This window comes from Oncorhynchus mykiss, chromosome 12, assembly GCF_057628025.1.
Source record: "Oncorhynchus mykiss isolate SJ-2025 chromosome 12, ASM5762802v1, whole genome shotgun sequence".
Lineage (NCBI taxonomy): Eukaryota > Metazoa > Chordata > Actinopteri > Salmoniformes > Salmonidae > Oncorhynchus > Oncorhynchus mykiss.
Window position 1 is genome coordinate 19543180 of NC_143033.1, and position 15157 is coordinate 19558336.

Consider the following 15157-nt stretch of genomic DNA (forward strand, 5'->3'; position numbering starts at 1 on the left):
CAAAGCTCTGGCAGCCGCAGAGAGTGACTGTTTTCATACTCTCGCAGTCTGGGGGGGATGAGAAATAGGTGGTCTGATCCTCATGCCTAAATAAAGCCACAGGATGGCATCTGTGATTGAGGCCAGCGGAGCAGAGGCTGTCTGCCAGGGCCCAGGAAGCCTATGTAACAATCTGACAATTAAGCCATGTGTAATCTCAGCACTCAGCACAGTGCACCACAGAGAGCTGTGGCTAAGGCTGTCTGGCCTGACACAGAGAGCTGTGGCTAAGGCTGTCTGGCCTGACACAGAGAGCTGTGGCTAAGGCTGTCTGGCCTGACACAGAGAGATAGAGAGGGTTAATCATGAAGGAGTGGGTACAGGGTCCTAGCAAAGCCACAATGTTACATTAATTACAGTGCCTTTGGAAAGTATTCAGACCCATTTACTTTTTCCACATTATGTTATGTTACAGCCTTTTTCTAAAATGGATTCAAATATATATATATAATCCTCAGCAATTTACACACAATAGCCCCCCATAATGACAAAGCAAAAACTGTTTCGAGGCACAGATCTGGGGAAGGGTACCAAAACATTTCTGCAGCATTGAATGGAATTAAATGGAAGAAGTTTGGAACCACCAAGACTCTTCCTAGAGCTGGCCGCCCAGCCAAACTGAGCAGTTGGGAGAGAAAGGCTTTGGTAAGGGAGGTGAGCAAGAACCCGATGGTCACCTGATGGTTTTCCATCTTCCTCTGTGGAGATGGGAAAACCTTCCAGAAGGACAACCATTTCTGCAGCACTCCACCGATCAGGCCTTTGTGGTAGAGTGGTCAGACGGAAGCAACTCCTCAATAAAAGGCATGTGACAGCCCGCTTGGAATTTGCCAAAAGGCACCTAAAGACACTCAGACCATTAGAAACAAGATTCTCTGGTCTGATGAAAAAAAGACTGAAGCCAAGCACCAGATCTGGAGGAAACCAGGCACCATCCCTACGGTGAAGAATGTTGGTGGCAGCATCATGCTGTGAGGGTGTTTTTCAGCGGCAGGGACTGGGAGACTAGTCAGGATGGGTGAAAGATGAATGGAGCACAGTACAGAGAGATCCTTGATGAAAACCTTCTCCAGAGCACTCAGGACCTCAGACTGTGGAGAAGGTTCACTTATCAACAGGACAACAACCCTTAGCACACAGCCAAGACAACACAGGGGTGGCTTCGGGACAAGTCTCTGAGTGTCTGTGAGTGGCCCAGCCAGAGCCTGGACATGGACTAGATTGAACATCTCTGAAGAGACCTGAAAATAGATGTGCAGCAACACTCCCCATCCAACCTAACAGAGCTTGAGAGGACCTGCAGAGAAGAATGGGAGAAACTCCCCAAATACAGGTGTGCTAAGCTTGTAGCGTCATACTGAAGAAGACTCATGGCTGTAATCGCTACCAAAGGTGCCAAAGTGCTGAGTAAAGGGTCTGAATACTTATGTAAATGTATATTTCCGTTTTTATATTTTAATAAATAATCAAACATTTCTAAAAACCTGTGTTTGTTATGGGGTATTGTGTGTAGATTGAGGGCGGGGGGGGGGGGGGGGGGACAATTGAATCAATTTTAGAATAAAGCTGTAACGTAACAAAATGTGGAAAAAGTCAAGGGGTCTGAATACTTTCCGAAGACACTGTATGTATGTATGTGTCCCACTTGCAAGTGAAAGGCAAGGCATGAGTGACTACACCTCATCACCATCCTGTATAATACTGAGATACTTCTGTCTCTGTGTGTTGTATCGGTACGTTGACATGAACATGGCTTACAGACAACCACACTATAAACATCCACTCCTCCATGACCGTGAATCTTTAAGAACTCTATGTGTGACAAGGACATTTTGTGGGGACATTTTGCTGGTCCCCACACGGAAAAAGGCTATTTTAGGCTCAGAGTTTAGGGTTTGGGTTATAATTAGGGTTAGAACTATGATTAGGTTTAGGGGTTAATGTTCGGGTTAAAGGGATAATTAGTCAATTAAGCCCATTGTCTACTTACCCAGTGGATACCATTTGTATGTCTCTGCGTGCAGTTTGAAGGAAGTTTCTAACTAGCATTAGCACGATGACTGGAAGTCTATGGTAACTGCTAGCATGCTAGCAGATACCAAAAACTTCCAGTCATTGCGCTAACGCTAGTTTGCTTTGGCCCTCAAAACTACCTCTAACTTCCTTCATACTCAACGCAGAGACTTACAAATGGTATCCAATAGTTAATCAGACTATGGGGAAGTAGATAAAGGGCTTAATTGTCAAAATCCCGAAGTAACCCATTATGGTTAGGGTTTAGGGAAAGTAGGATTTTGAATGGGAATAAATTGTTTGGTCCCCACAAGGATAGTAAAACAAATGTGTGTGTGTGTGTGTGTGTGTGTGTGTGTGTGTGTGTGTGCGCATGTCCACAGTGCATAAGCTACAGCTCATCCCACTGAATGTGAAATGCAGCCAAATTACATTCTTTGACCTAACCTTGCTGACGACCGTCTCCATCACCTTCTAGTGTGGTCATACTCTGTAAAGTTACAAAACCTCTCAACAAGGATACCTACTGCTCCCTATCTCCCGGCCCGACTGTTTCTCTGTCTGAACAGCAGGCTCTGCCCACACAGCTAAAGTATCTCTGTTCAGATGGCATCAAAGCCCATTTATATCTGATGGATAGATCGCACTGTGGAGCACTACACCATTACACTTGATTGTTTCTGAGAGAGACAATTTTGATTGCAGCAATAGCTCTCTGACAGAGACAACACAGTCATCTTGTGTGTTTACCATCTAGAGGATTCAGACATGATAACAAGCTCACAGTAATGAAGACGTGTCCGGCTTTGAGTGGGGCATGAAAACAATGGACTTAAATGCTCTGACTGGTGTGTGACTCCCTTTCAGGACCCTCCAGAGCCCAGTTAGTTCCTTGGAGAATCTTTGATTGCGCCAAATGGATTCCTTTGTTAACAAAATAGTTTTCTAAATCCCATCTTGTTGTGTGTATAATTTTCTCTCAGGTGTTATAAACTTGGTAATGCAGGATTTGAGAAACGTTTAAAACAATCAAGTATTGAGGATTGTATGTAACACGAACCCTCACTAAAGGAAGAGTATGATTCTCTATGGCAGAGTTTAATCAGAAGTTCTGAATGTGCTGTATTGGTTATTTAAGCAATAAGGCCCGAGGGGGTGTGGTATATGGCCACTATAACAAGGCTAAGGCTGTTCTTATGCATGACGCAACGCGGAGTGCCTGGACACAGCCCTTAGCCATGGAATATCCTCTCTGCGCACTGAACCCGTTAGCGGGATTAAATTCGACAACATACGGTGATCGCTACATAAATAATCATATTAAACATTCATAAAAATACAAGTGTCTCACATGTTTCGAAAGCCTAGAATCTTCCTAACCCAACTGCGTTGTCAGATTTAAAAAATGATTTACTGCGAAAGAATACGATGCGATTATCTGAGGACAGAGCCCCATAAAAAAAACGATTTCAAGGCGCAACAAAATCACAAATTGCAATAAAATAATTTTTTACCTTTGACTATCTTCCTCTGTTTGCAATCCCAATGCTCATTGTTACACAATGAATGTCTTTTGTTTGATAAAATCCATTTTAGAGCCTAACACAAAACATTTTGTGAACCGCTTGTGTCGTGAATTCCGTCTCATTCAATTTGACGACACAGTCGCTGTAAATACACACACTAAACGTGACTTTATCCAGTCATGTTTGGTTTCATTGCAATCAACTGGATGTTTGTAACGCAACCAAACATGATGCGTCATTTCGCGGGACGTATTGACTGAAAGAAACCGATTTGCAGACAACAAGTAATGCCATCATTGTGCACCAATGATATGACCACTGTTTCGTTGATTGACTGTATTTTAACCCAATGACCATTGATCGTCTTGAAATCTAGCTGGGTAGATAGCCAATAAGCTGAGGTAAACGGCAATATGTAATGGTTATATGTTGGAAGACCAACCCATGTAGTAAACTCCGGCGTAAAGAGGGTCATTCGCCATTGAAGATTCATACTGGAAGAAGCCACGCATGTTACGCACAGCACTATTTTGGTAAAGCGCATCTTCAGCTGTTTATATATCAATCAGTATGGCGACAAAGTCAGGGAAAGCTAAATCTAAGTCTAGATATACAGATGTACACACAATTTTAGAAGAAATTGATCGGGAAAGTGAGACAGAGATTGTTGGAGGGCGATTAATTTAGCTAGCATAGCTTTGATTCCCAAATGGAGGAATATTTTTTGAACGGAGAGGACATCGTTTTGGACTGGTAAGTTCTTCTCATGCTAATGCCGTTGTTTGAAATTAATAATATAAAATATTATTTGTGATTTTTTTTTATTTTAGTCGCAATATATAAAAATGTAATGAAATGTGTAAAGTACACGTTGGCTATACATTGTGGGTGGGGGTATGTTTGTATGTATGTGTATGACCCATAGCCTGTTTGTGTGTGTATACAGTGCCTTTCGAAAGTATTCGGCCCCCTTGAACTTTGCGACCTTTTGCCACATTTCAGGCTTCAAACATGAAGATATAAAACTGTATTTTTTTGTGAAGAATCAACAACAAGTGGGACACAATCATGAAGTGGAACGACATTTATTGGATATTTCAAACTTTTTTAACAAATCAAAAACTGAAAAATTGGGCGTGCAAAATTATTCAGCCCCCTTAAGTTAATACTTTGTAGCGCCACCTTTTGCTGCGATTACAGCTGTAAGTCGCTTGGGGTATGTCTCTATCAGTTTTGCACATCGAGAGACTGAAATTTTTTCCCATTCCTCCTTGCAAAACAGCTCGAGCTCAGTGAGATTGGATGGAGAGCATTTGTGAACAGCAGTTTTCAGTTCTTTTCACAGATTATCGATTGGATTCAGGTCTGGACTTTGACTTGGCCATTCTAACACCTGGATATGTTTATTTTTGAACCATTCCATTGTAGATTTTGCTTTATGTTTTGGATCATTGTCTTGTTGGAAGACAAATCTCCGTCCCAGTCTCAGGTCTTTTGCAGACTCCATCAGGTTTTCTTCCAGAATGGTCCTGTATTTGGCTCCATCCATCTTCCCATCAATTTTAACCATCTTCCCTGTCCCTGCTGAAGAAAAGCAGGCCCAAACCATGATGCTGCCACCACCATGTTTGACAGTGGGGATGGTGTGTTCAGCTGTGTTGCTTTTACGCCAAACATAACGTTTTGCATTGTTGCCAAAAAGTTCAATTTTGGTTTCATCTGACCAGAGTACCTTCTTCCACATGTTTGGTGTGTCTCCCAGGTGGCTTGTGGCAAACTTTAAACAACACTTTTTATGGATATCTTTAAGAAATGGCTTTCTTCTTGCCACTCTTCCATAAAGGCCAGATTTGTGCAATATACAACTGATTGTTGTCCTATGGACAGAGTCTCCCACCTCAGCTGTAGATCTCTGCAGTTCATCCAGAGTGATCATGGGCCTCTTGGCTGCATCTCTGATCAGTCTTCTCCTTGTATGAGCTGAAGGTTTAGAGGGACGGCCAGGTCTTGGTAGATTTGCAGTGGTCTGATACTCCTTCCACAGTGCTCCTTGGGATATTTAAACTTGGGAAATCATTTTGTATCCAAATCCGGCTTTAAACTTCTTCACAACAGTATCTCGGACCTGCCTGGTGTGTTCCTTGTTCTTCATGATGCTCTCTGCACTTTTAACGGACCTCTGAGACTATCACAGTGCAGGTGCATTTATACGGAGACTTGATTACACACAGGTGGATTGTATTTATCTTCATTACTCATTTAGGTCAACATTGGATCATTCAGAGATCTTCACTGAACTTCTGGAAAGAGTTTGCTGCACTGAAAGTAAAGGGGCTGAATAATTTTGCACGCCCAATTTTTCAGTTTTTGATTTGTTAAAAAAGTTTGAAATATCCAATAAATGTCGTTCCACTTCATGATTGTGTCCCACTTGTTGTTGATTCTTCACAAAAAAATACAGTTTTATATCTTTATGTTTGAAGCCTGAAATGTGGCAAAAGGTCGCAAAGTTCAAGGGGGCCGAATACTTTCGCAAGGCACTGTATATACACATAGTGGATTAGAGGGAGCATGGCCGAGATGCGTGTGTCTGCCGCTCCACCCCACCCCACCCCCACATGAAATAGCCTATTTGAGGCTGTTTGGGGGAGGGCAGGCCCACAACAATGGCCAAAGTGAAATGGAGACAGTAGATACAGCTGGTCTGTTGTAATATATTAAAGACAGTAGATCTAGCTAGTCTGTCATAATATAATAGAGACGGTAGATCTAGCTGAAATGTCATAATATAAAATAGACAGTAGATCTAGCTGGTCTATCATAATATAAATGAGACAGTAGATCTAGCGGGTCTATAATAATATATTCAACCGTATGTTCCCTGTACTCTATATATATCTGTTTATTATACCTGTTGATACAGGGCTCATATGTGAAATTATTCTAATTGAACATTTTCTTTCACAGTGACACTGACTCCGAATGGGAGCCCCCAGTGACAAGGTGTCCATCACCCACTGAAGCTGGTTCATCCAGCCGGACACCTGTTGTCTCAGCGCTACTGGGGCATGGACCGCAAAAAATGTCCCCATTCCATCTGCAATAAAGGACTACAACAAGAGCATGGGAGGCGTGGACCTGTCAGATGCGCTGATAGGCTATTACAATGTTCTCCATAAGACGATGAAATGGTACAAGACCTTCTATCATTTCATCGACATTGCTGTGGTGAACGCATTCATCCTACACAAGGGAATGGCTAAGAGCTGTGGAAAGCCCCCCATCTCACAGCTAGCCTTCAGAGAGCTGCTCATCAAGGAGCTTGCTGGCTAAAGCACCACAGCACCATGTTCTGGCCCCTCTACCTCTGTCCCTTCTGCTCCTGCCACAAGTGGTGTTCATCTGCCCAAATGTATTTCTGCATCACCTGCACCACATGCTTGGTGACCCTCTGCTTTACAGCAGAAAGAGACTGATATGACACCTGGCATCAGCAGCACAATATTGTGTTGAGGACTGAGGGTCTTTCCAAATATTGAAAGTGCTATTTTGTAAATGTATATATATTTTTTCTTCATGTTTTTTCTCAATTATTATTTTTTTTTGTGGGGGGGTGTTAGAATACCATTTTGGTATTTTGTATATAGTTATTCCATTCAAAATGTATAACTTCACCAATTTGGCCACTTGGGTACATTTGGGCAACTTGTGTGGGACACCTGGGTGACTTCATGATAAATGTCATGTAGCACACTCATTTTGGAAGTTATCATTCTGAAACTTTGCACAGGTACTGTTGCCCTCTAATGATTTTCACTGAAATTGTCCCCATCATCCTATCTGAATGTTTGTTTTGTCTTGTTCATTTTAAATATGATACAACAATTAAAATAATAAACGTATGGTTTTTTCATTGTATTATCTAAACCAGATCTATTGTCTTATATTCTCCTACATTCAATTCACATTTACACAAACTTCAGAGTTTGTTCTTTCAAATGAAACCAAGAATATGCATATCCTTGGTTATGGGCCTGTGCTACAGGAAGTTAGATTTGGGTATGTCTTCAGGCGGAAATTGAAAATAGTAGGGGGGTAGCTGTAAGAGGATATTGGCCGTACATCACAACCCCCCCGAGGTGCGTAATTGCTATTATAAACTGGTTACCAACTTAATTAGAGCAGTTAAGTTAAAATAAATATTTTGTCGTACCTGTGGTATACAGTCTGAATATACCCTGGCTGTCAGCCAATCAGCATTCAGGGCTCAAACCACCCAGTTCATAATACCAAGTCATACATTCTTAAACATGTATCTCCATTGTAGATTACTGGATCAGAATAACTGTAAAAAATAAAAACATAAAAGTCCTCACAGCTCTTTATATGACCCCTGTGCTGCAATTAATGTAATTGGGAAAAAAACATGGGCATTTTTAGATGTCAATGAATGTGTGCTGGGAGAGTTGGTCAGTGAAGCTGGCGAGAGGGAGGGAGACATCTCGAACAGCAGGGATGTGGCCTTACACATCCCAAAGAGGAGGAGGAAAAACACAGAGCTGAAAGAAACCACAGACATGTAACCTCGCCCCAATGGAGACCACAAGTTCGCTGCTACTAGGGCTGACCCCATTTAGTCGGCTGGTCGATTGTTTGGTCGATAGGCTGTTGGTCAACCGAGATTGTAAAATCTATTCCGGAGAGGACTGCGCAAAGAGGTCCAGATGGAGTTGGCGTGTCGGGAGGACATCCTTGGATGCAGTCATCGCGATGGCCATCCGTCTAGATAACCTACTTCGGGAGCGACAGTGCCCACCTCACCACTCACCTCCCTCCTTTGGCCATCCAGAGAGAGAGCCTGAATCCATGAAGATAGGGTCCACACACCTCCCTGGAGCAGAGCTGCGTCAAATGGGAGACAGCTGGGGCTCTGCACATATAGTGATAAGGAGGGGCACCAACTCCAGCGATGTTCGGTGCGTCCCAGCCCGGGATCCATAAGAGCAGAGAGGCGGTTATCTGATCATCAGACTCCCAGGAAAGGCATAAGTACTCCGCGATCATCATTTTCCGAAAGACCGCTCCTGGTTCCCATTTCACTGGTTCCCATTTCACTGGTTGGGTGTCCCACATGTGTTGTGTCTACCGCTCTAGTGGATTCCGGTGCAGCAGGGAACTTCATCGACCAGGCCCACGTCTCCTTCATGAAACTCTCCTCGTACCCACTCTCCTCTCCTCTTCCGGTCCTTGCTCTGGATAATCAACCAGTGGGATCTGGCATCATCACCCACATCACAGCACCACTCACCTTCACCATGGGATCCATGCACCAGGAGAGCCTTCCCTTCCTCATCATCACCGCACCAATGCACAAAGTACATGCAAAAGGCTCTCCAACAGAGTTTAATATAATACTCATAATACTCATGCTAGGCTTGCTCCTATACCCTCCCCTTTTCTTGATTTCCAGTAGTTTCCACAACTAAGTCAAAGTCTAAGTCTTCCACAGATCTGACTTCCACTTTCCCTCCTGAGCAACCAGTAAACATTTGCCAATTTCAAGTGTCTGTTTCACATGCTCCGCATCCATTTTGCTGTCAGGAGTTACTGTTTTTGAGAGTTTGTAATAATCCATTTACTGATGTCAGGCCCTATTGGTCACATGCATGCGATGGTTAACATGTTTCACGTAAAGAGAGCAAGGGTTGAGGGAATAGGGAATGTTTTTCCTAAAAAAAATTGGGATTTCGGAAACAGAACTTTTCAGTCAGAAACAAATAAGAAACTAAATGGCTGAAATTATGTTGCAGCTTTAGCATGGACAGCGCAATACACTTGCTGTGCTGTGGTGCCTTTTCGCTGCAGTAGGGAGGAGAGCGAGACAATATGCGCCAGTCACACAGTAATTCACTGTAATTTTTTTAAACAGTGTGACCATTGGGCTCTTTCTTGAGTCATTTGTGTGTCTTAATTATTTAATCAAACAGTGTGCTTAAAGCATCATACAAGCATATGTAGGCAATTTTATTCAAACACATAGGGTGTGTGTCTATAAATGGACACATAAGTTTAAACATTTCAACCAATCGATTGGTCGAGAGACAGGATGACTCTCGGTCAACCACGATTTGTTTTATTCGGGGACGCAGCCCAGCTACCACAACACAAATACGCAATGCATGCCTCTCACACACAGCAAACCCACATCACACACAGTTAACACCACAATAACATGACATCAACCAAAGAAACACACTCACATGCACACCCCCACACAGTCAGTCAGTCAGAGGATGTTAGTTTGTTTGTCATGTTTAAGGCACAGCAGAACCAGAACAATAGGACTACTGCATGCTGCATTTATGTGGAAGTATTTTCCCTATTTCTTTAGTTTGAGTTGAAGACATTCAAAGAAGCCCTATACAAACAATAACTTGAACTGAATGAGGGAACTGGACTGTATCTGATTGAATGGCATACATACCATGTCTCTGACGTTCACTGGACACTTGCGCTCACATAAGGTTTGGACAATCACAATGTTTCCACTGGCAGCTGAGGGAGAAAATAAAATAATAATTTGAACACCTAAAATGCCTTGTCTACCATGGAGTTATATATGGCACTAATACAAAACAACATGTTTTTGATCTCCCACAGGAGCCAGGCATGACTACTTATCTAGCCGTTCATTGCCTGAATAGAACTCCACTGTGTCCAACATGGTGGAATTATCCTACAGTTGTTCATAGCTGGAAGTTGGGACCCTGGAGATAATTAGGCAGAACCTGGCAATAGAGAGTCTTCTGTGTAATTGATATGGTCCTTTATACAGTTCTCTTTGATCCAGGTCTTTCATCCAAAGATAAAAGCATCCCCTGCCAGCTGAAAGCTCTCTAAAATGGTAGGAAACTCTCCAGTATGCCTCCAATTTCACAAACACTAACAACTGGAACAGCACTCCTGTATCTAATATCTGTCTAACTAAGTGGCCTATTCACTGACTAGTGTCACAGTGAGTGTACAGCGAAAGATGTTCTTCTCTGAGCCATTCAAGAGTACAGTACATGTATGGTTCACTCCAGGCTTAGAAACATTCCTGTCATCTACTGTACACATAATGGGTAGTCTGGTGTTAGAGCTGCAGCTAATCTTCGGTAATCATCAGCAGGCCTTTTAGCTGAGGTACAGCAGGGTGCAATGGGTGGATGGTGAGATAGATTGGTACTGTCATAGTTGCAGCTGGAGGACCACGACAGAAAGAGGGGAATGGGGATCAGGTGCTTAGTAGATACGCTATCTGCTGCTTTGCGCCAAAGAAGAAGAATCATTGAGACGTATTATCCTCCTAGTTTGATGGATGTCAATTTAAGAAATACAAATTCATCTAATTTCAGGTTGAATCGTTAATTAATGGCTAAATTACAATTTCCCAGCCATAACTTTTCATACCTTTATGTAGGCATTATAGAGCCCTTAATCATAGGTATAACACTCATTAAGTTATCTCTAACCAAGTCTTACCTGCGTGGTGAAGGGCTGTCTTCCCTGAGCAGTCCAGAGTATCCAACACACATTTACTCTGGTGGGAAAACACAGGTTTAGGTCGACATCTATATGACCATATTATTTCTTTATCACTGTGATGGTTGATCTGAAAAATGTGACTGAGCCTTAATGAACTGTTTGCTAAGAGTATGTCAGATGTTTTTGAGATGCATTTTAATTGGAGTTAATGATAGTGCCCTTGCATCAGATTTCCGACAGTGTGTCAAGTCGATCTGTATGGGCAATGGCTTAGCTGGCCATTCATTTGACAGGTATGACCAGAGAGGGAAGGATATGTATTACATCTGACTTCAGCTTCCCAACTGATCAATCAATATCAAATCACAAAAATAGCTTTAGTACATAATTGCTACACCAAAGCTTTGAATTTCATGTACAGTGAGGGAAAAAAGTATTTGATCCCCTGCTGATTTTGTACGTTTGCCCACTGACAAAGAAATTATCAGTCTATAATTTTAATGGTAGGTTTATTTGAACAGTGAGAGACAGAATAACAACAACAAAAAATCCAGAAAAACGCATGTCAAAAATATTATAAATTGATTTGCATTTTAATGAGGGAAATAAGTATTTGACTCAATCAGAAATATTTCTGGCTCCCAGGTGTCTTTTATACAGGTAACGAGCTGAGATTAGGAGCACACTCTTAAAGGGAGTGCTCCTAATCTCAGTTTGTTACCTGTATAAAAGACACCTGTCCACAGAAGCAATCAATCAATCAATCAGATTCCAAACTCTCCACCATGGCCAAGACCAAAGAGCTCTCCAAGGATGTCAGGGACAAGATTGTAGACCTACACAAGGCTGGAATGGGCTACAAGACCATCACCAAGCAGCTTGGTGAGAAGGTGACAACAGTTGATGCAATTATTCGCAAATGGAAGAAACACAAAATAACTGTCAATCTCCCTCGGCCTGGGGCTCCATGCAAGATCTCACCTTGTGGAGTTGCAATGATCATGAGAACAGTGAGAAATCAGCCCAGAACTACACGGGAGGATCTTGTCAATGATCTCAAGGCAGCTGGGACCATAGTCACCAAGAAAACAATTGGTAACACACTACGCCGTGAAGGACTGAAATCCTGCAGCGTCCGCAAGGTCCCCCTGCTCAAGAAAGTACATATACATGCCCGTCTGAAGTTTGCCAATGAACATCTGAATGATTCAGAGGACAACTGGGTGAAAGTGTTGTGGTCAGATGAGACCAAAATGGAGCTCTTTGGCATCAACTCAACTCGCTGTGTTTGGAGGAGGAGGAATGCTACCTATGACCCCAAGAACACCATCCCCACCGTCAAACATGGAGGTGGAAACATGCTTTGGGGGTGTTTTTCTGCTAAGGGGACAGGACAACTTCACCGCATCAAAGGGACGATGGACGGGGCCATGTACCGTCAAATCTTGGGTGAGAACCTCCTTCCCTCAGCCAGGGCATTGAAAATGGGTCGTGGATGGGTATTCCAGCATGACAATGACCCAAAACACACAGCCAAGGTAACAAAGGAGTGGCTCAAGAAGAAGCACATTATGGTCCTGGAGTGGCCTAGCCAGTCTCCAGACCTTAATCCCATAGATAATCTGTGGAGGGAGCTGAAGGTTTGAGTTGCCAAACGTCAGCCTCGAAACCTTAATGACTTGGAGAAGATCTGCAAAGAGGAGTGGGACAAAATCCCTCCTGAGATGTGTGCAAAGCTGGTGGCCAACTACAAGAAACATCTGACCTCTGATTGCCAACAAGGGGTTTGCCACCAAGTACTAAGTCATGTTTTGCAGAGGGGTCAAATACTTATTTCTTTCATTAAAATGCAAATCAATTAATAACATTTTTGACATGCATTTTTCTGGATTTTTTTGTTGTTATTCTGTCTGTCACTGTTCAAATAAACCTACCATTAAAATTATAGACAGATCATTTCTTTGTCAGTGGGTAAACGTACAAAATCAGCAGGGGATTAAATACTTTTTACCCTCACTGTACCACAGTTATGACATGCTGAATAATACTAACTAACAACAGTTCATGCACAGATAATGTGTTCTTAATATCTGAACTACACAAAAATACCTGAACTACAATAGGACTTGAACCAGCTGTCCACTGTACTGTACTGTTTTCCACAAGCTATAAATATTGCTCCTGCAGAAGCCTTTTATAGCGTTATTTTATGTATGGCTAAACTGAGGTTATATCAGGGTTGTGTGGAAGATAGAGAGGGGTTCACGTGTTAGATCAGCAGATACATTAGGACAGACCGGAGGATCACCAGGCAGAACACAGACAGATATCACATGTCTCCCATCACAAGTTGTGTTACAGTCAGTCAGTGAACTCATCTTCACATTGGTCAGAGTGCATTTTTAAATTGTGATTCAACAACAAGCACAACTGTTTTAGCTCTCCGGCATAGAAATCACCCATCAATAAGGGTGATAATGAACTACCCAAGAACAAATCAATGGCTTCATCCGATACAGTCAGTGAGTGAGTTATCGGTCACCATTTATGTTTGCAGTTTCATTCATTCAGTAGCTCCATCTTACCTGTATAAGCTTTTTGGCACACTCCTGATGGTTGTTTTTGGCAGCGAGGTGTAAAGCACTAAAACCTGAGGAGAAAAAGACATCCAGGTAAGACATATTTTCGTTGCATTCAACTCCCAAGTACAAATCAAATCAAACTTTATTTGCCACATGCGCCGAATACAACAAGTGTAGACTTTAACATGAAATGCTCACTTACAAGCCCTTAAACCAACAGTGCAGTTCAAGAAGAAGAAAAAATATACCAAGTAGGCTAAAATAAAAAGCAACACAAAAGAATAACAATAATGAGGCACCGGTACCGAGTCAGTGTGCGAGGGTACAGGCTAGTTGAGGTAATCTGTACATGTAGGTAGGGGCGAAGTGCCCATGCATAGGTAACAAACAAACAGTGAGTAGCAGAAGTGTACAAGATGGGGGGGGGGGGGGGGGGGGTAAATTGTCCAGTGCCGATTTTTATGAATTTTTCAACCAGCAGTCAACCACTATCAGTCATGTCATGTCTGTAACCACTAGCAGTTAAATATGTAACCATATCTGTAACCACTAGCAGTCATATCTATAACCACTAGCCTCTAGCCACTAGCAGTCATGTCTATAACCACTAGCAGTCATGTCTATAACCACTAGCAGTCATTCTGCAACCACTAGCAGTCATGTCTGCAACCACTAGCATTCATATCTGTAACCACTAGCAGTCATATATGTAACCACTAGCAGTCATATGTGTAACCACTAGCAGTCATATGTGTAACCACTAGCAGTCATATGTGTAACCACTAGCAGTCATCTGTAACCACTAGCAGTCAGATCTGTAACCACTCGCAGTCATATCTGTAACCAATAGCAGTTAAATATGTAACCACCAGCAGTCATATCTATAACCACTAGCCTCTAACCACTAGCAGTCATATCTGTAACCACTAGCAGTCATATCTGTAACCACTAGCAGTCATATCTGTAACCACTAGCAGTCATATCTGTAACCACTAGCAGTCATATCTGTAACCAATAGCAGTTAAATATGTAACCACCAGCAGTTAAATATGTAACCACCAGCAGTCATATCTGTAACCACTAGCAGTCATATCTGTAACCACTAGCAGTCATATCTGTAACCACTCGCAGTCATATCTGTAACCACTCGCAGTCATATCTGTAACCACTAGCAGTCATATCTGTAACCACTAGCAGTCATATCTGTAACCACTAGCAGTAATATATGTAACAACTATTAGTAAAATCATACTTGAGAAAAGTTTTTGGGCAGATTAGTTCTACAGGGAATGTTCACCTACAGTATGCTCAGGATAGACTCACGTTATGTAAGTAGCTCTGCCTTCAAATATTCATCTGGATCTCAAATCAAATACATGTGCCGAATAAAACAGGTGTCGACCTTAGTGAAATGCTTACTCAAAAGCCCTTAACCAACAATGCAGTTCAAGAAATGCAGCTAAATATTTA

General features: G+C 42.3%; 1 protein-coding gene across 1 annotated transcript in view; it reads right to left on the reverse strand.

The window, feature by feature from the left end:
- LOC110537130 (ankycorbin) overlaps positions 1-15157 on the reverse strand; it is a 68789-nt gene that overhangs the window by 12792 nt on the left and 40840 nt on the right. The window contains exons 5-7 of the mRNA XM_090191469.1: positions 13691-13755; positions 11103-11160; positions 10063-10133 (exon numbers count right to left, since the gene is read on the reverse strand). Coding sequence (XP_090047595.1) covers positions 10063-10133; positions 11103-11160; positions 13691-13755 — 194 coding nt within the window. The remainder of the gene's footprint in view (positions 1-10062; positions 10134-11102; positions 11161-13690; positions 13756-15157) is intronic.